The sequence below is a fragment of the Lepidochelys olivacea genome, assembly GCF_965140295.1.
Source record: "Lepidochelys olivacea isolate rLepOli2 genome assembly, chromosome: 3".
Classification (NCBI taxonomy): Eukaryota; Metazoa; Chordata; order Testudines; family Cheloniidae; genus Lepidochelys; species Lepidochelys olivacea.
The window spans coordinates 162,690,588-162,715,095 of record NC_140413.1 but is presented as its reverse complement, the minus strand read 5'-3'; the positions used below and the strand labels follow the sequence as shown (position 1 = coordinate 162,715,095).

General features: G+C 42.0%; 2 protein-coding genes across 3 annotated transcripts in view; one reads left to right on the top strand and one right to left on the bottom strand.

The window, feature by feature from the left end:
* Positions 1 to 4,088: 4,088 nt before the first annotated feature.
* BPNT1 (3'(2'), 5'-bisphosphate nucleotidase 1) lies at positions 4,089 to 24,443 on the bottom strand. 2 transcript variants are annotated; one of them, XM_084623524.1, is made up of 9 exons: positions 24,309 to 24,443; positions 16,635 to 16,762; positions 12,172 to 12,276; positions 11,669 to 11,776; positions 10,817 to 10,865; positions 8,892 to 8,983; positions 7,331 to 7,528; positions 5,754 to 5,859; positions 4,089 to 4,750 (listed from the first exon to the last, which is right to left on the bottom strand). In XM_084623524.1, the coding sequence occupies exons 2-9, from the start codon at positions 16,752 to 16,754 to the stop codon at positions 4,602 to 4,604; spliced, it is 927 nt and encodes a 308-aa protein (XP_084479650.1). In that variant the 5' UTR covers positions 16,755 to 16,762; positions 24,309 to 24,443; the 3' UTR covers positions 4,089 to 4,601. The 2 variants fall into 2 exon arrangements, with proteins under 2 accessions (XP_084479650.1, XP_084479651.1); XM_084623525.1 differs by lacking the exon at positions 24,309 to 24,443 and adding an exon at positions 23,783 to 23,972.
* IARS2 (isoleucyl-tRNA synthetase 2, mitochondrial) overlaps positions 24,102 to 24,508 on the top strand; it is a 51,500-nt gene continuing 51,093 nt past the window's right edge. The window contains exon 1 of the mRNA XM_084623523.1: positions 24,102 to 24,395. Within this exon, the coding sequence (XP_084479649.1) occupies positions 24,171 to 24,395 (225 nt within the window). The 5' untranslated portion in view covers positions 24,102 to 24,170. The remainder of the gene's footprint in view (positions 24,396 to 24,508) is intronic.

Below are 24,508 nucleotides of genomic sequence, written 5' to 3'. Positions count from 1 at the left end.
GCCAAAAGAAATCTGATGAGGTTCAACAAGGACAAGTGCAGAGTCCTGCACTTAGGACGGAAGAATCCAATGCACCGCTACAGACTAGGGACCGAATGGCTAGGCAGCAGTTCTGCAGAAAAGGACCTAGGGGTTACAGTGGACGAGAAGCTGGATATGAGTCAACAGTGTGCCCTTGTTGCCAAGAAGGCCAATAGCATTTTGGGATGTATAAGTAGGGGCATTGCCAGCAGATTGAGGGACGTGATCGTTCCCCTCTATTCGACATTGGTGAGGCCTCATCTGGAGTACTGGGTCCCGTTTTGGGCCCCACACTACAAGAAGGATGTGGAAAAATTGGAAAGAGTCCAGCGGAGGGCAACAAAAATGATTAGGGGACTGGAACACGTGAGTTATGAGGAGAGGCTGAGGGAACTGGGGATGTTTAGTCTACGGAAGAGAAGAACAAGGGGGGATTTGATAGCTGCTTTCAACTACCTGAAAGGGGGTTCCAAAGAGGATGGCTCTAGACTGTTCTCAGTGGTAGCTGATGACAGGACAAGGAGTAATGGTCTCAAGTTGCAGTGGGGGAGGTTTAGGTTGGAGATTAGGAAAAACTTTTTCACTAGGAGGGTGGTGAAACACTGGAATGCGTTACCTAGGGAGGTGGTGGAATCTCCTTCCTTAGAAGTTTTTAAGGTCAGGCTTGACAAAGCCCTGGCTGGGATGATTTAATTGGGGATCGGTCCTTCTTTGAGCAGGGGGTTGGACTGGATGACGTCCTGAGGTCCCTTCCAACCCTGATATTCTATGATTATGTAGATGTACCCTTGATGGGCTAGAAGCTGTTAAGATTTATTTAATTTATTATAGGAAGCTACCTACTTACTGAATATTTAGATAAAACATTTGGTTTTCTTGGCTGGACTCATTTGGGAGCAGCAAATATATCAGGAAACCTGTGTGACTGTGTCCCCCACTACTGTGTTTATCGTGCATATCTGGTATTGCACAACAGTAAGAAGCTGCTCTTAGATTGCATGGAGATCTCTCAGGTAGAAAAACAGCCTGCCTGCTAATAAACTAATGTTGCAGATCATTTGAACCACTTGAATGTGACAAAAAAATGGACACACTCTTAAATCATATCTATTCACTTTTGGCATATTTGCAGTGGTCTACCATCTGATCTGTTGTAGGCTGTTCAACACCTCTTATGGAAAATTTTGTACTGGGTATAAAAATGTGGGGATAAGGATGTGAATCAGATGAACATTTGTCTTCTGTTAATATATGTAGAGTTAATGACATTAAAATCAATTATACAGGGGAAAAAAAACTAATGGGGCTTTCAGAAATAGCTTCTGTCTCTAACTTAAGATCCTATTACAGGTGTAGTGGACACTGGATAAAATACAGACAAATCTATGGTTTCAGGTTTATGAACATGTTAATTAAAATCAATCTTTACTACATTAAACATGACTTCTTCAGTTCAGAGAACTACTTGTGACTGTACTAGAAATATGAAATAAACTGGGTGCTCACTTCACTAAATTGCATAAAGGAACTTATGAGTTACTATACCAAATCAAACCAATATGCCAGGGGCCAGTGGCAGATACTTCAAAAGAAGATGAAAAAAACAAACAGTCCCTAATTGTCTAATAAGGGTTTAACTTACAACTAGAGAAAGTGTCTTCCTTACCCCTTGTCAATTAGAAGTTGGCTCATTCCTAAAGCATAAAATCCTATCCACCATAATTGAGGATAATTTCAGTCATAAATGTGTAATCCTTTTTTGAATTCTATGACACCTTTGTTCTCAATATATTGTGGCAACGAGTTCCATAGATAAGTCCTACATTATGTAAATGACTTTCCTTTCAGCTGTACATAATATAATTCTTATGAGAAAATGTTAATGGAAGTGCTTGCTCTCATGTCTGCATTCCATTCCTTATTTTGTAGGCATGTCTATGCCTCATTTTCCCTATCGATAAAATAAGGATAATGATATTTATCTCCTCTGTAAAATGCTCTGAGATCTACTGATGAAAAGCACCATATAAGAGCTGGGTATTATTATCACTATGTCCCCATTTATTCATCTCTGTAAACCAGGAGTGGCTAAACTTACTGACCCGCCGAACTGCATACAATAATCTTCAGAAGTTTGGGCACCGCAAGACATGCAACCTGTCCCGCAGGGCAGCACCTGCTAGAGTGTGGGGGTTCTGCCCTGATCTCCCCCCCCGGTTAAAGCCTTTAGACCCTCGCTCCCTGCAGGACAGAAGGCCCTAGTCTGCCGCAGGGCAGGAAGCCCTGAGCTCCCAGTCCAGTAGCCGGAGAATAGGAGGATATGTGGGGGAGCTCACACTTTAACTGTAATAGAGCCACATGTGGCTCACAAGCCACAGTTTGGCCCTTCCGGCTCTAAACAGCCCCAAACTGTACAACTGCTTCATACAAAACTGTTTCCACATCTCATATTTTCATCTCCCATCTCTGAACCTCATCTGTTTCCTCCATTAAAATATTCAGAATAAACTTCCAATTCATTTATGTCATAGAAGGGTCCATTTTCTCACAGTGCACAAGGGATTAATGTGCATAATATCCAATGTGACACCAACGGAACCAGGTGAATTCCTCAGGTCTCAAGAGTACATTATATATAGCATCATTCATCTGAAACCTTCAAGAACCTTTAAGATTGTTATTTAGCATTAGCTGCAACTTAGCAGGCATCCCAGTAACAGAAAAAAGTGTTGGTCAATGGCAGAACGTTTTATTAAATAGCCTCACAAAGTATCATATCTAATGGAGTATTTTAGGGTTTGTCTACAAGGGGACAGTCAGGAAAATTAATCCAAAGTAACTAAAAGTGTGAATTTAAAGTCCATTAGTTAAATCTGTATGGACAGTCTCATTCAAAATTAAAGTGGCCTTAAATCAGTTTAGTTTAAATTAGTGAATTAAACTAAACTGAATTAAGGCCACTTTAATTCTAAATGAGAATGTCCACACAGGGGTTTAATGCAGTTTAACTAATTCACTTTTAATTCTTATTTTTAGTTTATCTGGATTAACTATAGAAAAGCCCTTAGTTATGAGTGAATACTGACTACAGGGTTAGAAATGCCACAAAGTTTCATTATTACCACCATTTATAGAGCACAGTAAGTATGTCTTTTCCTGTGTTTTAAGTGCCAATGTCTCTGCTCCATTTATATACCAAGCTGAAATTTATATCTAGGTAATTTTTAAGAGCAAATCCCAAAGAAATTACCTCTTAACATCCCTTAAATACATAAGGATTTAATAAAATAATTTCAGTAATTAAAAATTAAAATATTAAATATCCTGATTTTTTAAAATCAGTTTAAAGAATTAATTTTATATAGGAGATGGGGGGGAAAAACAATTGGTGATAGATATAAGTATCAGATGGTTGTAACAGATAACTTCAAACCTCCTTTTTTAATGTATTTATGTCAATTTAAAAACTGCTGGACATTGGGGTTGCAAAAACTTAGCCAAGCTAAGAGAAAAATTGTATTGTGTGTAAAATGAAAGCAAGATGTAGAAAACTGGTGCAGGAAATGTAATGCTTGCATTGCAAAGACTGGGGGAGCTCCTGTGCATCACTGTTTTGTGGAGGCACCAATAGAGTGCCTTGCTGTTGATGTGCTGGGCCTTTGCCAGAGACAGGGGCTGTCAGTGACTCTGTAGCAACTGTACTTTGTACATACAGAATTATGACTAGAAATGAATACACATATGAACCTTCCAGAGTTAGGATGAAATGCTAAGACCTTAGTTCTGCTAGCTACAGAAACAGCTGCAAAATCCTCGGACTATCAAATATATAATCAAAATTGAGCTGCCTGTGTGTGAAGAGTTAACTCCTGTAGCAAAAGAAATTGCTTCAGTACTATCCCCCACAAACCTAATCCGCTACAAAAACCCTCATTGAAAGCAGAGAGAAATAAGCCAAACACCAAGAATAAAAGGGGTTTTCACATGCTGAAAAAATGTTACAAAACGTCAAAAGCTGCTATTTACAAAAGGAAGCATGTCATGCTTAAGAATCAATAACAGTAACTTTATTAAAGCAGTTGGACCCAAAACAAATTATTTATTGTCAATATATAAAGTGAACTAAGTATTGCTGTCTATGTATAACAAAAGATGTTGAGCAAATTCAGGCTATGGTTTCGTGCCCTGAAATTAGTTAAGGAAATAGATTTGGACTGTGACATTATTATGTGATACAAATGTACACAGTATAATTGCACAAAATCTATTCACAAGAACAGAACTTTCCTTGGGTTCCTTACTTACAAAGGGAAGGAAAAACCATCTACTGTGAATATTGAAAAACTGTCACCTGTTACCTGGTAAAACTACTGTAGGTTTTTCCCCCCTAAACAATCAGATTTAGCAGTGTATCTAGACATTCTGTACACTAATTTCTAAAACAAATCACTGATCAGCACAATATCAGAATGAATCTAGGCTCAGATTTCATAAAACAAATTTTCAAGCTCATTTGGCAGTTAGCTTGAAATATTATGTTAATGTTTTTTTCACAGCCCAGAGGAAGTTGCCTTCCTCCTTTAAGGCACAAGGGCTTGTTTAACGCTCTCTGGAACACGACTCGCATAGTAGTCAAAGTTTTTCAGCGTGGCAAGGACTCCTGCTGAATTCATGTGTTTCACCTCCTTGTTATAATGAAAAGGATTTCCATGGATATCAGTCAACTTGCCTAGAAGAAATATATGAATGTGTTATTGGTCCCAGTTAATTTAAGCACAGCAGCTGAATTTTTCCTGAAATAGAACACCTACTGGTTCTCTCTTCCTTTGAATCATAGTTGTTACAGATAGATGTAGAAGATCAAGTCTTTTATATTTGCAATGGCAAGATACAAACTCCTGACACGATATTAAACCAATACTATACTTGATCTTAGTGGCTAGAAGAAACCTCTTACACATTAAGATGGGCAGCAGAAAAGGTCGACCACCACCACTGATCTAAAGTTAATTCATATTTATTCAAACAAGCCTTTTCATAACTTATATTTTCACCAAGGCACAGTGGCTTTATGCTATTTGTAGGGTAGTGATTTTACTGGGTTACACATTGGATTAATTCAAATATGGAGCCAAATCCTGCAGCTCCGAGCAAGGACTACAGGATTTGGCCAACAGTTTTGTTGTTTTTGAAGAATTATAAGATGCCCTCCGTACACACAGTGAGCATATACAGAAAACAAATGAAAAATTGCAGTAATTGCGAAAAGGCCTCGTTGTATAGGAAAACAATAAAACAGCAAAGGAAGCTGTTGGTTGGAAAATAGTAGTAGTAAAACCGATGTTTTAAAAGGAATGTTTTTTGTACTACCTCAAAATTAGTAACTGTATTGGGTCTTGAATAAAAGCAGACAAGGTAAATTATACTGCCTTCTACTGGCAAATCCAGGGTCTGATCCAAAGCCCACTGTAGTCAATGGGAATTGTTCCACTGATTTCAAAGGGCTTTGGATCAGGTCTTTAGTGCTTAAGGGTGGTGCTTTGTTTTGTTCTTAAATATATACACAGGCTTTTAGGTCAAGAAGTTATCTGCCAATAATGGGCATAATGGAACTCACCTTGGTCCTATGAAAATATATCATATGACCTACCTTGTGCACATACACATTAGAAAAATCTACTGTAACTTCAACTTCTTTCAAAAAAGAGTTATGAACATTATTGTTAACTTACCTCCCACAGCATGTAAAATAGCCTCGGGAGCACACGTATCCCACTTCTTGCACCCAGGACTAGCAAACACATAAGCAGAAGCCTTGCCTTCTATAAGCTGAATGATCTATTACAGATGAAAAATGTCAGTCATTTCGTATCACCCCCAAGCATGCAAAAGATAGAACAGGAGTTCAATGGGAGTAGAATTGGGTCAGTTTGATACTGCACACACTCTGATGGCCTCACCAGAAAGAGGAGTCTCAAAGGCTCCTCTTCCGGTTTTAAAAATTTAATAATCTTAAAAGTCTACAAAAAAACATAGCTGTTACCATCCAAAGTGATCCATTTTTCATTGTCTCAAATATAATCTATAGGAAGCAAATCTAGACCTTGGCATCCAACTCATGTATCTTGGCTGGATGCTGAGGAGATCTGCCTGGGTGAATGGAGAGGAAACAATCCTCACATGCCGATAAGGCAGAGGTGGGCAAACTACGGCCTGTGGGCCGGATCCAGCCCCTCAGGGCTTTGGATCAGGCCCGCGGGATTGCCCCCCATGGTGCTGCAGGCCCCGCACCACTCTCAGAAGCGGCCGGCACCACATCCCTGGGGCCCTGGAGGGGTGGGGGTGGGGCCAGAGGGCTCCATGCATTGCCCTTGCCACCAGGCACCACCCCCCGCAGCTCCCATTGGCCGGGAACGGGCAACCACGGCCAATGGGAGCTTTGGGGGAGGTACCTGGAGGCGTGGAAAGGGCAGCGCGCGGAACCCTGTGCCTCCCCCTCTCCCAGGGGCCGTGCAGGGATGTCGTGCCGGCTGCTTCCCGGAGCATCGTGGCATAGGACCAGGGCAGGCACGCAGGGAGATTGCCCTGTCCCTGGTGTGCACTGCTGCCACCCCGGAGCCGCTTTAGGTAAGTGGTGCCGGGCCGGAGCCTGAACCCCTCCTGCATCCCCACCCCCCAACTCCCTGTCGCACCCCGCACCTCTCCTGCGCCCTAACCCCCTGCCCTGAGCTCCCTCCCACAGTCCGGACTCCTCCTGCACCCCTGCCCTGAGCCCCATCCTGCACTCCGCACCCCTCCTGCGCCTCAGCCCCCTTCCCTGAGCTCCCTCATACACCCTGCCCTGAGCCTGTTCCTGCACACCCCACCCCCTCCCACACCCCGCACCCCAACCCCCTTCCCTGCATACAATTTCCCCAACCAGATGCGGCCCTTGGCCCAAAAAGTTTGCCCACCACTGCTATAAGGCCTTTCTAGCCCTATTGCACACTTTCATATGGGTTGGGTAAGAGGACCAGAGGCTCCAAGTGGTTACAGATATTCCACCCCTTCCTTCTCCCCCAAACAACCCCTGCATGTTGCTCGGCAAGGAGCCCCAAGAGCACTGGACTCCACAATATGGAGCGGGGGAGCATTCCCTGTATCTAGATCTCCACCAAATCCTGCCCCACCTCTTCAGGCACCAGTTCCACTGCCAGGCGTCCCTTTGCACCTAGTGAGATAAGGATGACATTTGGCCCTAAATTCTTTGCTCTCTTTACAAAGATGTCATATCTTACAACTAGCAAAGAAAAATATTGGATTGTCATACCTTATTTCCTGCACCTCCAACTCTCACCACACTATCAGGGTTCATTGCACTAATGCAATCATTTACCAGCTTATTGCTGTGTGAACGGGTAGTAGTGATGATGTGTTTCCCAGCTGGCACTTCTTTCAGCTGAAATCCAAAGGCACCCAAACCTAGGACACCCCAGATTGTCCTACCCAGCACGGCATCTGCTCCTGCCTACACAGAAGATGCAAAAAACAAGGCTTACAGTTACCACAAAATACCACTTCATATTTTTTAAAAAATATGAACACAAAGGAATAGCTGGAGACATTTTATTTCATTATTAGATTCATTTTAGAGGGTAAAAGTGTAAATTGTGGCAATGGAAAAGAAGTGAGTTCTAGTAACAGAAACACAGGGCAGGAAGCCAGGACTCCTGGGTTCTGTTCCCAGCTAACTGAATGACAAATTGTGTGACCTTGAGCAAGTTATTTAGCTTGGGCAGGTCTCTGTGCTTTAGTTCACTCGACTGTAAAATGGGGATAATAAATCTTCCTTATCCACCTTATAGGGTCTTTGTGATAATGGATTAAGTTTGTAAATCTCTTTGAAATCCTTGCATCAGATATTACAGAACTGAAAAGTATCCTCATAATTATTTCAGTGTAATATACCAACTATGAGCTTTTCTTTGCTTTGCCCAATCCTAATCAGCTCCCATTCTGTGTCCTTGGATTGTCCCTGAATTTTGCTATTCTGGTGTTATAGTTAATCCTCTTCATCCCCCATTTTGGAGGGAGGGACGTATGGGACTGGGTTTGGTAACATTCTGTAACTCAGCTGCAACTAACTGTGGTTAGGTCTAGAATACAGGCTGGGGGTGTAATTCCCGTGGGTGCGTACATGTACTTGCACTAGTTCTCATTAAGCAAACATGAGTATAAACAGCAGTGTTGTTGCGACAGAAAGGGTAGCGGGAGTGGAGTCACAGGGGAGCCGTGGTGGGTACAAACCCGTCTGAAACCAGCAGGTACGTACTTGGGACTGCTAAGCCATGCCTCTGCTGCCGCTATCTGTGCTACTGTGGCTATGTGTACGCATGCCGGGGAATCACACCCAGAGCTCATAGTGTAGACAAAGCCAGACAAACACCTGGTGCCTTCTAAGGCCCAGCTTAATGATGTCCCAGGATTCAGTCATCAAGTGGCACTAAGTGGAGTGGTTGGCATCTCCCTGTGAATCTAAACAGGTCACTTCTGCAATGCATCCAAGAACCACCAGCCTGGAGCAAGATATCATAGGTTTTACACTCATGTGACAGGCTAGCTACAATATGTGTAATGCCTTGTTACCAAAAAGGGTGGAGAGCTGTTGCAGTTATTTGCATGTCCTTGGAATTCATTTCCAAGAAACTATCATCAACAAGCACACAGATCAATAGTTCCTTATATTAGACCATTAGCTCTAGCTAGTGAAGTGTGGTATGTATTGTAGGTCAAGCACTGTTGAGCAGAAAGTGTGTGAACTAGAATTGTGTCCTAGAAGTGACAGTTACAGATTATTTAGTGCTCGCAAGCAAAATCAATGCATTTATTACCTCATAGTTGTAGAAGGGCTGGTTAATAACTCCTGCTATTGCTTTACCTTCATAAGCAATTCCAATAAGAACTGTTACATGGTCAAGGAGACCTGTGAAGAAGTAATAATTATTCAGTAATGCTTGAAAATGGGAGTAAGGAAAAAAAACCCCAGCCCTCATGCAAACCCACAATCCTCTATCTTTGTTCAATTACTTGAAAATATTTATAATGGCCAAGATTGGCAAAAGTCACTAGTTATTGTGGATGCCTTCATTTTTAGTTGCTCAATTTGAGACAATTTGATACTCTTGAGCAATCCATATTCTGAAAAATAAGACCCTGTTAAGATGTCTCAAATTGGATGCCCAAAACTCGAGGCGTCCAAAAATTACTAGTCACTTTTGACAATCTGAGCCAACATGCATATTTAATATTAGGAAGACTCTGGTGAGAAAAAAAATTCTACCACTACATAGTACTATGTAAATAACATTCATATAAACCACAGGCCTGAATCGGCAAGCGCTTGGTAGTAAACAGTAGTGCCAATCGTGCCAGATGTTATACAGGCCCACAATTAAAAAAAAAACAAAAAAATTCCCTGCCACAAAGAGTTCACAGTCTTGCTTAGCACAAGATGCCACAGGAGGATACAGTAGTGGCACTGCAGATTTTTTCAGAGAAGCCTAATAAGTGCCTGCCGGATTGGACCCCAGTGTTCTACAAAAAATAAAATTTACTTCTATGATAAAAGTAATTATGTTGTTTTAAAAGAATGACGTAAATACAGTAGTAACATCTGTGTGTTTTCAATGATGCGGACACAAATATTGTAGGATCATACAAGTTTAGGTCTTTCCTATCTCTAATTCATTGATCTTTCCCCTTGCAAAGAAAAGCCAGAGAGACAATGTATCAGATAGTAAAAGATTACTATTAATAAAAGCCATTTAAGGCATATCCAAAGCAAACGTATGTAAAAGAAAAGAAAAGGCCCCAATCCTGTGAAGTGTTGAATACCCTCAACTCCCATAGAAATCAAAGGTAGTGGAAGGCACTCAGGATGTTGCTAGGTTTGAGCTGGTGCCTAATGTGAATAAAATCTCATACAAGTTATGAAATGGGATTACAGGAGTCATAACAACTGTAAAAAAAAAAAAATCTTATACAAATGTTTTGTCAAGGAAGACACTTTTGGAGACTCTAGTGATCTTAGCTGAAAACTTTATGTGGAACTATAACTGGGTGTCTGCAGGCAAGTACCAACAGAGCATTTAGTAGAAAATATACACTGTAGAAGTAACAGCGTAATTCCAGTGTGGGCTTCTAGAAATGTCAGGAGTCAGGAAAGCAGAGCTCAAATTGTTTATATGGACAAGAGAACTCTAAAACAGTGCCAGGAAAACCACTTAGTGACAAATCCTTCTTTGCCCAACAAACCTAAGTGACATTTTCTTTTTCAGATACGAAGCATTTAAGAAATCCTGCTTATTCCTGACTTGTAAGCAGGATCCAAATGTATGCATTACATGCCCATCTAACCAAAAAAATTCTGACTTTGAGTCTGACCCTTCTAAATGACTTCACTACCCACACTTTTCTAGTTCAGTGGTTCTCCAGGCCTCTTGTTCTGCAGGCCACTTTGTAAGTGGGAGATCACCGCGTTATATAAATTAAAGATAGAAAAGAACTATTATGTCACCTAGTCCTTCCCCTGCCAGTGAAGATGGTTCCTTACAGTATATTTCTAGTGCTATGACCAGTCTAACATAAAAAAAATGCTCACAAAATCCTTTCCCTCCCAACATTTTCTATCTATTCTGATGGACTCTGCACACTACAGTTTGATAAGCTTCTAGAATGTTCTAGCAATTTTCATGTTACTTTTATTAAACTGAAATAATTTTTCAAATCAGTACAAATATGCAAAAGAGAAGCCAACCTTCCGTGTATTCTTTGGTCCCATCCAGAGGATCAACCCACACAACAAGCTAAAAAAAAAAAAAAATGCACACAACACAAGAGGAAACACAAACCACGGAAATTAAACTATTGGTATAATAGTTAGCAGCAGTGAGAGGAGGATAAACCTCACAATGGTTAAGAAATCTTACACTTAACGTACAAAAAGAATGACATTCATGTTCATAAATGTTTATTATATATAGGGCTGGACAGCTCCAGGGATTTGTAAAGAGATATCAGACTTTTCACCAGCTATTTAGCTGGCTATGTAATGTGGATTTGGTGAGCTCAATCCATTTTGCACACAAAGATGTCCACATTTAAAACCTAACATCAACCCACCACCGCTTGCACTAATTAGCAATGCTGCTTGCAGTCTCAGTAGAGATGTCAAGGATTGAATGAGAGTGCTGTAAACTTGTCTCTCTCACCAACTGAAGATATTACCTTGCACACCTTGTGTCTCTAATATTCTGGGACCAACATGACTACAACAACACTGCATACAAGGAGTCAATGGGCATGGAAACTAAACTACCCTCTCACTCCTAAAGGCGGTCCCTTTAGTATAGATCTGATACACATTCATGGGACATTACAGAGAAACCTGCAGTTCTGCTACCCATGCCACACCCATTCTGTGGATATTTAGAGGGCTTCCATTTTTAGGGCTGTCACTTTGTCACCTTCAATTTAAAAAGGAAGTATTTTCACTTAAACCAAAAGATAAGCTGACAACATCAAAATTATCTGTTTTATTTCTTGGATCTTAGGTAAGACTAATAAGCTATATGGGAATGTAAGAAAGTAAGTGTAAAATTTTTATTACCTCTTCCTCTTTAATGGAACTGTATTGTGGTGGAAAAGCTTTCTTCAGTATTTCCTCACATTGACCTTCCTCAATCAACTCCTCATCTACATCATGAGAGGGCAGGTCCTGACAAAAGGACACAAAGACACTAACGGAAACAGGCAACAGCCAGAGAGCACTTTGTGTGAGCCTTTGCAGCTCCCAAATATGGTTCCATTCCTAGCACTGCAAATACAGCGGAGCAAAGTGATACAGCCACTCCCTAGGTTTTAGTCACATGCCAGCCTTTTCCTTTATCCCAGGTTAACTTGGCCTGGTTGCAGGCGTGAGAGTGGGATTTGCCTTCCAATCACTGGATTTGCTGGCTATTCATCTGATGAGGCTAACGCTGAGGGAAGGGGAATTGGGAAGGAAGATAAAAATTAAAGAGAACACGTGGCTCTCTTAAGCCTGAAAATGACAAATGTAAATCATAAGTAGCAAATTACATTTTCAGGATGTTAGATGAACAGAGTTCTCACCTCTTCTCCAATGATTGTCACTCGGGGGAATTTCCGTGCCAGTGAAGAGCAAATAGTCATCTGTACCAGTCGGTCGGCTTTGGTCTGCAAGTCATTGGGTCCACACTGCAAAGGACGGGAAGGAATTATTCTACTTTAAAACAACACAGTGGCCTGTATCACACTGATCATGGATATCCAGTTCCTAGTGCAGAAGGATCCATGTCACAGGAATCACCATCCCAGTTAACCAACTTGAGAGAAGCCAAGGACTGAATAGGTCATTGAGACTGAGTTTTCTCTCTTATCATCCATCTCAGGAGTGAAATACATTGGTAGGGCAGTGTGAGGAAGCTTGTTCCAATGCTGCATGTGTTGTACCTTCTCTGTGGATTCAGCACAAAACATCCTTATTTTGTATGATAACATTCATACAAGTATACCACACTTCACAGAGCCAAGTAGTACATTTATCAAGTTAAATAAACATAAGAAGAGAAGGAGAGAGAAATTAAAAGACATAAATAAGGGGAAAAATGTTTTGGCATGCTACTGAAAAGACAGCAAGTTGAAGAGGCAGGAGCTGCAGAGAAGAGGGCTGTTATGCCAGCTGTGAGCTGATGTATGGAAGGTGCTAAACAAGCAAAGGGATGTAAAAAAAAAAAAAAAAAGGGAGAAGGGCTTGGTAGTAAAGACGAGGGATCTTTCATTCTCCAGGTTGTGTGCATGCAACTCACACAGAAGGCAATGGGAGTGAACGTATGCAGTTTATGGGATGGTCAGGTCCAAGAGGGCGATTTTTTTGGACTGGATCTTGGAAAAATTAGGGAGGCATTAGTTGTTTGAAGATGTTTATACATATGAGGAGACAAGTGGCATTCTGCACATGTTGATGTCTAGGGAGCTGTTCCTTGGGAAGGCCAAAAGAGAAGGAAGTTGCTATAACTTCTGTTAGTGTTGTCAATTTGCATTATTCAGAAGCACAAGGTTTCCACTGTAAAAACTGACTGCTTAGGAAAATGTAGCTACTTACAACTGCTTGGATAAATGGCTCACTCAGAAATAACTTTTTACAACCACAAAAAGGTGAGAATGCTACTCTCAAATGTATTTTCATTACATTTTCCTGTACGTCAAATTTCTTAAAGCATAATAACATGAAATTTATTTATTATTATAATACAATGAAATTTTGATTCACTGCATAAAGCCAAAAATAATTAATCTTATTCATGTATAGATACAGACTTCGCAGGATAGGGGCCATGATATTTTGTGGAAAAGCTTTCTTTTTAATTTATAAGGAATTTATAGATAAAATGGATGTAACTTTTTTTTTTTAAACAGTCTGCAGACATTTTCCACATCCCACAAACCACTGAAGTCTAAGGATCACTCACATAGTGGTCTAGCAAAGGCCAGGCTACTAAAGTGCAAGTTAGCAGCACTGTCTTTTTGTATAGTTTTTGAACTAATAATAAACAAGATGAGGAAAGTTATAATGATAATCACATTTACTAAAATAATTCCCTTGACATTGTTCTTAATTATTTTGTAGCACTTGGCCTTCTATGATTATTGGGGGGAGGAGAGGAGACCTTTATTGGTTTATCAGTTTTTTTGTTGAGTATTGCTGTTCCAATATAGGTCTAAAGCCTGTAATCCTTGCACATGCAAAACTCCCATTGACAGACTTCAATGAGAATTAGGATTTCAGGATTTGGTTCATAGAATCACAAGAGTTAGAGACAGAAGAGACCTTTTAGGCCATCCAGTCCATCTCCCTGCCAGCGAAGAGAGGAAAGTTGGTTTTGTGACTGAGGCCCTGGACTGGGACACAAGCGATTTGAATTTATTGTGGATCCTTGGACAGGTCACTAATCTCTCTGTGCCTCAGTTCCCCCATCTGGAAAATGGCGCTAATAACCCTACCTCACATCCTTTCTTCTTGTCTATTAGATTATATACTCTTCAGGGTAGGGATATCCCTTATTAGGCACGTACAGTGCCTAGCACAATGGAGCCTAGTCTTGGCTGGAGCCTCTAGGCATTATTGTAATATAAATAATAATTATCCAAGACTGTCCCAATCAGAGGTTGGGAGAAGAGAAGAGTAGCAAAGATTGCCAGCCCATCACAGCAGGCAGAGGATCCTGGGATAAAGAAGATGGGGAGACAAAAGCCATCTTTCAACACCCTGAAGTGGAAACAGGTGGAGCTTCAAGTTTATGTGACACCTAGTGACCAGAACAAATATGAAAGTTGGAATGTCTTAGCATGATCTAGCAACAGCATCCTGACAGGAAATCCAGCAGGGAAGAGGTAGGGATGGGAGAGGTCAGTAAAAAAAGAAGAAGATGGCCTACCAATGACAACCAGGGATAATGCAATGGACTTCTCTCCACTGCATTATCCCTGGTTGTCATTCATAGTCCCTCTTCTTTTTTACTGACCTCTAGCTAGTAGATTTATTTCTCTGACTAGCAGGTGTCTAGTAAATATTTCATTATCAACAAAATGAGTCAAACAGTATTCTTTGTAAAGTCATATATACCAAAGGAGTGAGAGAAGAGGCTGGGATCAAGTTAGACCAGAGGTTCCCAAACTGTTGGAAGCGGAAGAACATTCAGGGGTGTGCAGTTGGGGCCCGGGCCAGCCCCCATGGAGGGCAGGGAGGGGAGAGACACCCGGCACCACTCCTGTCCCCAGCTGTGGCCCCAGCCTCGGCTCCCTTGCCCCTGTCTGTGTCCCCCCCTCTCCCAGAGTTGTGGGGGAGGGGACACAGACAAGGATAAAGGGGGGCATGAGGTAGAAAGCTTTGGGGACTTTTACATTTAAAAAAGAAAAAGGTAAGATAGAAGAGTAACAAGAAGGGAGGCAATGACATTAAAAGATCAAAAAGAAAAAAAGTCTGTTAACTAGGGCCTACTTCTGGTGCATATTCTATTTCTTAGGCTTCAAATGCACTTTATGCTAAGACTCATAGTAATTGAATTAGAACACACATATTTATTACATGATACCAGGAGTAAGATGATTGCGTGATAGCATTACCAAGCTCTGGATCTATGACTTATTGTGGTTACGATAACTAAGCACATTACTAGAACATTGAAAGAACTTGCAATTAGACTTGAATAGGATATATTTTCTCTTTCAAATGAAAAAAAAACAAACCCAAAAAAGCATAAACAAAGCATTCAAAGACTAACCATTAAATCAAAATCACTCTGTTATAAAATATTTACACCTTTTTTTTTTATTGAGGATGCTCTATTGCGTGCTAGGGGAAAAGAGAAACAGAAAAGGAAAAAGCTGTAAGAACATTTAGAGAAATCACTGAAATAAGATACAGCAGCCTGGCAACTGCTGTCAGTTGGGTAACACTCCAGGAGACCAGGATTCTGTGGGGAGAGAGTTGGTTATTGCACCTTATATAAAATGCTACAACAAGATTAGAGATAGGGCCAAGATGGGGTTCCGGCCAATGGGAGCTGATGGGGGCATTACCTGCAGGCAAGAGTGGAGCGTGGAGCCTAGGACCCGGACCTGCTGGCTGTTTCCAGGTCACGCACAGCATGGGTGCCAGGACAGGCAGGCAGCCTGCCTTAGCCCCCATGCTAGGCTGCTGTCTGAGGTAAACCCATGCCCCAACCCCAAACCCCAACCCTCAGCCCCCCCTAATCGGTAGCACCCTCCTGAACCCCAAACTCCTCACCCCCATCCCCACCCCAGAGCCAGCACCCCCTCCTGTACCCCAACCACCTGCATCAACCCGAAGTCCCCTCCCACACTCCAAGTCCCTCATTTCTGGCTCCACCCTAGAATCCACATCCCCAGTTAGAGCCCACACCCCAACCCCCACCCTAGCCCAGTGAAAGTCAGTGAGGGTGGGGGAGAGCGACGCACCAAGGGAGGGGGAATGTAGTGAGTGGGGACCAGGGCTTGGGACAGGGGCAGGGCTAGAGTGTTCAGTTTTCTGCAAAGTTGGGAACCCTATGGGGCTCCAGTAGGCCCTGTACTTCCAACCCTACCCTCAGGATTGGGGCCCCCATGACCCAGGGGTCCTGTCCATTTGCTGGATGAGGAAGAACAACCTGAGCCAGATAAAACCAGGCTATTTATCCAAATATCCTTTTCTTTGTCTGTTGGTCCCTGGAGAATCCAGTTTGAATTCATATATGCCAACCTCTCCAGGAGGTGGCTTCAAAGGATGGATAACAAAGGATGGACATTAACAACCCCCTCCTCCTAGAGGAGTTACATACAATTCCACAGTAACACACAACTGCATTTTGAATATAATGGTCACCAAAGGTATTAAACCTAATTCAATAAAGTATGCCAGGATATTGTCAGTCTGTCGCAGCACTCCCTCCCCCCAGTTGTGTGGAAGCTGTCTGATCTTCAGAAAGAACTCCTTGCGCTGTTTTTAACTCATTGTTCTTAACAGACATGAGATCAGTATGAAGGAAAATAAGTACCTTCTCCACTATGCCCAGGTCTCCGCCAGCTACCACATTTCTGACGATTGTTCCAGCTCTGTGCGCAACAGAATACGCAGAGGCCATTAGGCGCATCAGCACAGTTGGAGAAGAAGCCATATCAAGTGCTGAAGAGAATCAAAAAGCAATCTTGTGAATGAGAACTACACATCATGATTTCATGTATTAACATTCAAGGAAAGGTTAGGTTATGCTAGAAGGAGAGTTTGGAGTGTTATTTATATAAAGGTAAAACCTTTTGTGGTAGCTGATTGGAAAGGGGATACTGAACTAATCTGGGTAAGTAGGAGACTTTTCAATTAAATTATTACAAGTTTGGGGATAGAAGGTCACTCAAGTAATGAAAAGTTCAGATAACCAAGGTCTGACTGTAGTCCTATGTTAACAGAGTGGAAGGCAGTAATTTTTGTAGTTTACAGTGTGACATGGATGCAAAAAAGGGTTGCATAATGAGAGGCATTGCATCATGAAGCAGAGGCGGTAATCCTTCTCTAGATGACTCTTGTAGGTGAATTTACCCTCTCCTAGCTCCTTGGTTGCAGGAACTAGCAGTTTCTCTATCTTCCCTCCTTGTTCCTGCAACCTCACATTTCCCTTCACATTCTCTCTCCTAGCCTCTCCACCGTTACCCTGTTCCCCATTCTCCCTCCCACTTCTCTGATCTCCAGTCACCCTCTTTGCCCTCAACTTCTCACTGCCCCTATTTCCCTGCTCTTTATTCCCCGTCTATGTTCTCCACATTCCCCTCCCTTATTCTCTTTCTTTCCTCTCCATCTCTCACACTACACACACATTCCTACCCCCTCACTTCACTAAAAGGATACTTCTAACTTTCTGACGCTGGCTAAATCTTGATGTATCCTGAGCAGAAGTGGCTAGTAATGCTAAGTGTCTAGTATATAGAGTTTTATGGATTTCAATAAAATACCATGTAGAAATGGGGAAAAAAAAAGCCTGAAACAAAACAACCCAGTATAGTCTGATAACTTTACTGACAATACTAAATGTGCAATTCTCGTTTTGAAACCTAAAGTCATGTAAATTACCCAGATTAATGCCAAAATTACATCAGATTATAGCCCTTCACTTCTGACTTGAACACTATCAGGCATGCTCTTGTAGTTAAAGCACAGGAAGAGTAGGAATTAGGATTCCTCAGCTCTATTTCTGGATCATTTATTGATTTCCTGTAGAAACCTGATTAAATCATTTAATTTGCCTATGCATCATTTTCCTTATCTGAAACATATGAATAATAATACTTTCCTGAGTCTTAGGGGTGTTGTGAGGTTTAATTAATCAGCAAAGTGCTTTGCAGTCCTTTGATGGAAAGCACATTTATAATAATTGCCTTGTTTTGTCAAAGAGGATGGATAAAAATTGACTTTTTTTTAAAATCAGATTTTTTTATTTAAATTAAACATACATTTAAAAAAATCTATTTAAAATTAAATTTGAACATGACCATCTATGTTAAAGCCTAAACTTATTATAATTTATTAAAATATTTCAAATTAAATAAAAAATATTAAGCGGCACATGTTGGCTGCCAAGTTTTTAAAAGTCGAACCACAGAACTAGTAGATGCCACTGGCTAAGCACTTGAAACCAGAGTCTGTTGAATTGCGAAACCAGCTTTCAACCAGCAGTAGCCTTTTCTGCAAATGCAAAGAGAATATTTTCTTCACTTCCATTTATTCAACTAGTTCAGTTCAACAACTAGTTCATTCAAAGTTAAGAAACCAATGGGAGTTGGAAAAGCAAGAAAGTGTGTTTTCCTCTTCCAATCTATGAATAAAAAGTAGGTGTGAGAAGATGAGAGTTCTGAAGTCTTGAAGGACATGGTGACCAGAAACAATCAGTTCAATTTCACAAACTACAGATAATAAATCCTTCCTTTGTTTAATAAATCAGTTTTAAACTCCCCCCTTATGTATTCATCTACATTAAATCATTTTATTTACCTAATAAACTATTTGAAAATGCTATTTTGGAGCATTTTTAATTGAATTCCAATTTCCACCCAAACAGAGCTTAACACAAATCGCTAGCAAAAATATTAATAACCTGTTAAATAAGAAATGCATCATTCACCATTTTCTAACAAACAATATAAAAATCAACTTATAATTGCTTAAATAAAAGTGTATGCATATAGCACATGTATGCGTATATGCTCTTGGTTAGCAAATTTAGCATGAAGGCTGTATTTAGTTGCAAATCAGCATATTTTAATGATTACCAACAAATGAGAATCAACCTTTCTTTAGGAAACTAAAGTACAAATGCAAAACAAAGTTTCCTGCTTACTGATTTAAATTATGATTAAAATTGATTTAAATAAATTCACCCTGTTAACAACTTAAGTGCCTTTTTACCAATTCTCTCTTATTTGCATTCCATTCATTCTGTGCACAGAGAGTAAGTGTTGCAGCTTTAGCGATGATATGCCATATCTTCATAAATAACAAAAGTTTCACTGCCTGCTTTTAGTGCAAACAGAAATCAAACACAAATATGGAGTCATGTTTGGCACCTACATCACTTTGATTTAAGTGAGTGTTTCCCAAACTTGGGACGCCACTTGTTCAGGGAAAGCCTCTGGCGGGCCGGGCCGGTTTGTTTACCTGCCGCATCCGCAGGTTCAGCCGATCGTGGCTCCCACTGGCTGCGGTTTGCTGTGCCTGGCCCCTGGGGGCTGCAGGAAGCGGAGGCCGGTACGTCCCTTGGTCCGCACCACTTCCCGCAGCCCCCATTGGCCTGGAGTGGCGAACCGCGGCCAGTGGGAGCTGCGATCGGCTGAACCTGCGGACACGGCAGGTAAACAAACCAGCCCGGCCCACCAGGGGCTTTCCCTGAATAAGCGGCGTCCTAAGTTTGGGAAACACCGATTTAAGTCAAGCTACCCTGTTAAATTAAATGCCTTTTTTTCTAGTTCTCTCTCAATTTGAGTTCCAAGTGACAAACAGTCTTTAAATTGCGTCCTTCCCAGGCACCCCTCAGGTTGAGAAGGATTAGGTGGGACTCTCTTTAGAATCTGTCATTGTCACTTCTTAATCAGCTGCTTCCTTCCAGAGCCTCCACAGCATATCCAGTCACCGCCAGCCCCAAGAGCAAGAGACCAAGTTTGGCATGTCTAACGAAGATCTCACATGGGACCACAGAGCATGACTACTAAGCCACTGGGTTGCCTCTTTTGTTAAAGATGTAATACTAGACTATTATTACTAATCCCACATAAGTTTGATTTTGGAGGGTATTTAGCTGGAAGGTGTGGTCAGAATGACTGAGGCTAAAGTCTGACTCTCGCTGCAGCTGCTTTTGAGAATTAGGTCTATAGGACTTGAAGCCTTTGGTAACTTAAATTAATATCTATAAAATGGCTAAGATGTCAATTTTTAACGTATGTGACATGTAGCACTCACTGCCTCAGGATATTATTGACGCAAATATTATTATTTACTGAGCTCTCTTACTGCATCTAGTACTATGGAAAACATACAAGAAGACAAAGTGACTATTGCAAGAAGCTCAGAGTCTGAGGCCGTGATCTTGGAGTTCCACTGAATTAAGTGGGCTCTATGTGGGCATAGGGGTCTCCCCACATGTAGCAGCTTGCAGGAGTGGGCCCTAAAGTTACACAGACAGTACATCTGAAAGACAAAATACACCACATAGTGAAAATGAAGGTGCATTCTCTTTAAATCTCTCTCTAGTTTGGATTCTTGCTGAAAAGCTTTGAGGAAGAAATGTGTCTTAATGAGTTTGTATTGTTTTTTAATAAGGTCATTTGTCACTCAGTAACATTTACACCACCGATTAGGTATCTGCATTACTAAGAATAGCAGCTACAGTTGATTAGCTAAAATGAATTTACACAGAAAATGATCAGCAACTGGGGTCAGGATTAATTTTGCTCCACGGCACCAGTCTTGCATAGTTAGGTTCATGAGAATCAAAGGACTTAGGTGCATCATGAATTGTGGCTATGGATTATTTATTCACCCACATAGTTGTTGTGGGGGCATTTGAGGAGTTGGCTGAGGTACACCTCATGTTGGGACAGGTATTAGTAGGACCCCTGGATCTTGAAAGGTGTGTTGTGGGAGGACCACGTGTGCTGGTAGTGGTGCAGCAGCAACTATATGGACGAAACCAGACAGTCGCTGGGCTCTCAAATGAACTCACACAGAAAAATGATAAAAGACAAAAAACACCATCACCCGTAGGCAAACTCTTTCCACAGAACGATCGCTCCATATCTAAACTCTCAGCCCTCATCTTCAAACAAGATCTTCACAACACCTTCAAAAGATGAGCCTAGGAATAGAAATTCGTAACTCTGCTGGACACTAAAAACCATGGTCTTAACAGAGACACTGCTTTTATGGCTCATTACAATACTCTGGGCTCGTACACACTACCACTTATGTTGATATCACTTACGTCGCTCTGGGGGGTGGCTTATTCACACCCAAGTGATGTAAGTTACGCCAACCTAAGCACCGGTGTGGACAGCACTATATCACACTATGTCCTGCCAATGTAGCTCCACCTCTCATGGAGGTTGTTTTATCATGCTGACGGGAGACTTCTCTTCTGTCGGCATAAAGTGTCTTTACCAGACGGGCTGCACTGTAGGCAGTACTTCTAGAGTAGACTAGCCCTTTGTAGCTTACTAACCCAACTTTGTTCTACAACAGCTAAGGAGTTAATTGCCCACTTCATTTTAATTGGTCTCCCCCAACACCTGTTAACTTCTTTCAGAGTAGCAGCCATGTTAGTCTGTATCCGCAAAAAGAAAAGGAGGACTTGTGGCACCTTAGAGACTAATGAACTTATTTGAGCATAAGCTTTCGTGAGCTACAGCCTACTTCGTTGGCTGCATTCAGTGGAAAATGCAGTGGGGAGATTTTATATACACAGAGAACATGAAACAATGGGAGTTACCATACACACTGTAACAAGAGTGATCAGGAAAGGTGAGCTATTACCAGCAGGAGAGAAAAAAAACCTTTTGTAGTGATAATCAAGGTGGGCCATTTCCAGCAGTTGACAAGAACGTGCCATGTACATTGGCCAAACCGGACAGTCTCTATGTAAAAGAATAAATGGACACAAATCAGATGTCAAGAATTATAACATTCAGAAACCAGTCGGAGAACACTTCAGTCTCTCTGGTTACTCAATTACAGACCTAAAAGTGGCAATTCTTCAACAGAAAAACTTCAAAAATAGACTCCAATGAGAGACTGCTGAATTGGAATTAATTTGTAAACTGGACACCATTAAATTAGGCTTGAATAAAGACTGGGAGTGGATGTATCATTACACAAAGTAAAACTATTTCCTCATGTTTATTTTTCCCTCCTACTGTTCCTCACACATTCTTGTCAACTGCTAGAAATGGCCCACCTTGATTATCGCTACAAAAAGTTTTTTTTCCTCTCCTGCTGGTAATAGCTCACCTTATCTGATCACTCTTGTTACAGTGTGTATGGTAACACCCATTGTTTCATGTTCTCTGTGTATGTAAAATCTCCCCACTGCATTTTCCACTGAATGCAGCCAACGAAGTGAACTGTAGCTCACGAAAGCTTATGCCCAGATATACTTGTTAACTTCTTGTGCTTAACAATCTGTCCCACCTTGTATTTAGTTGTGACACCTTGGTTACCTTTTCTAGATCCGAGGAAGAGCTCTGCGAAGCCTAAAAGTTGTTGGTGGAAAGGACAAGAAAGTTGGTCCCGTAAAAGATATTACCTCATCCACTTTGTCTCACATATCCTGGGACCAACACTGCCCAAACAACACACAAAACCATTTATATCAGTTTAGCTTGCACCTGTAAATATACTGAAACAAGATAAACCTGGCATATGTTGGTTTAACAGGGACGTTCAACTCACTTTAAGTTTTGCACTGATTTAATGGAATTGATGTAAAAAATACACTTTTAGTTATATGTGTCTCTTTGCCTGCACAGACCAGGCCAAAGACTCTCACTGTGTTAACATCACTTCAGCTGCACTGGTAGCGGCACACATGTGCATAAAGCCCAAAGCCTGGACACTCCTATGCACGTGCTTAACTTTACTCCTGTGGGTAGTCTCATTGGGCTAATAATGGTATGTCTGCAGTATCAGGGCCTAATTTTGTAAAATTGTACATTTTGAAAAATCTGTAGATACGGCTTTTGGGTGGCAAACCCACCATATGCTCAGATGTATCTCGTTCTTGTTGTATCCACTGAAGTAATCGGTTGTGTTATAAGGGAGAACAAAAACCCTACTTCGTTTGGTGTGGCTGGTTCACTTTCTTACCCTCTTCCTTGTTCTCAGCAATATCCATTTCAGTTTTGCTTCAATTGAGCAATAACCTACACTTGTTTAAAGAGACACTGCTGAAGGTAGTAGCCCGTAACATAGCTTTTTTTTCCTTTTATGCTTCCAAAAATCTCTGTAATGTATAGATAGTTTGCTCCTCCACTATGAAAATAAATTCCTTCAATTTCCCCCCATCCCTTTAAAATGAATGTTTTTGAAAAAAAGTCAGCAACAGCCTTCCACTCATGAGCGGTTCTAGAACAACAAACCAGTGCGAAAAGATGATTGAGGAAAAATATCTTATGCTGAACTTTTAAAAAGGATTTATTTTAGGTTTTTTAATCACTTTTAATTGATCTAACATAGTTTTACCTTTATTTTTAAACAGCAAAGAACTCCCCCCTTAAAATAATTCCTTTACCCCCACATACTAACGCAGATACTAATAAAGCAACTGAAATAGTCAACCGAATTATTTCTGTCTTGTGCTTTTCCAGGTGGAATCCGGGCTTAAAAATCTCATACATATGTGCACTGACTATTCTCACTTGTATGATTGTCTTAGCAAACAGAATTAGAATAGAGAGAACCCCTTAAAATCACAAGGCACGTGGATACACAACAAACAACGCGGTTAATGAAAACATTTAACTGTCTTTCATGCACAATTGTTCCTTTTTTCTCCCATCAGAAATCCCTCCTCGTCCTGGAAGTTTTCCTCCCCCATTGATAAGTTTCACACGCTGACACATATGTAACTGGTATATATGAGACACAGACCCTGGATAAAGAATAAAATACCTGTGGTTCAACTGGCAGCAACGAAAGCAGGCTACTTCCTCCGTACAGTACCCTGCCTGCTCCTTCCTTTTCACCCAGTAACCCTCCTACTCCTCCAAAACTTCCTGGGTCCTAGCGTTCACCCTTTGCAACCCTTGGCGGCCGCAGCGCCATGCAGCTGAGCAACCCAGAGGACGCGCATGGGTGATTTCATGGGCTCATTAGTCCCTGCCGCCCCGGGGGCGCCCAACATTCCAGCCCGCCCCCCTTCCGCAGAGAGAGAGGGAGAGAGAAACGCCTTTCAAGGCGGCGTGTCCCTCCCCGCGGCCCGTCCCGCCCTCGCCGCTCTCCGTAGCCGAGCCGGAAGCGCCGCCGGAGCGCGCGGCGAGAGCTGGGGGAGGCCGCGAAGATGTTGTGGGCGCGGAGGGCGCCCTCCTTAGCCAGGCGCGGGGCCCCGGCGGGGGCCGCGTGGGGCTGGGCACGCTCGGCAGCCTCCGGGGCCAAGAGCGGGCTGCCGAGCTCGGAGAGCCGCGCGGACTCCAAGTACCGGGAGACGGTGCTGCTGCCTCGCAGCCGCTTCCCCGCCCAGCTGCCGGGCAGGCTGCAGCCCGAGGCCGAGGTGGAGATACAGCAGGTACCGCGCGCAGGAGCCCGCGGGGTTCGTGGGGAGCTGTCCTGCTCGGCACCGTCCATCCGCGTGGCCTGCAGCCCCCCAGCATTGGACTGTGCGGCCAGGGGGATTCGTGT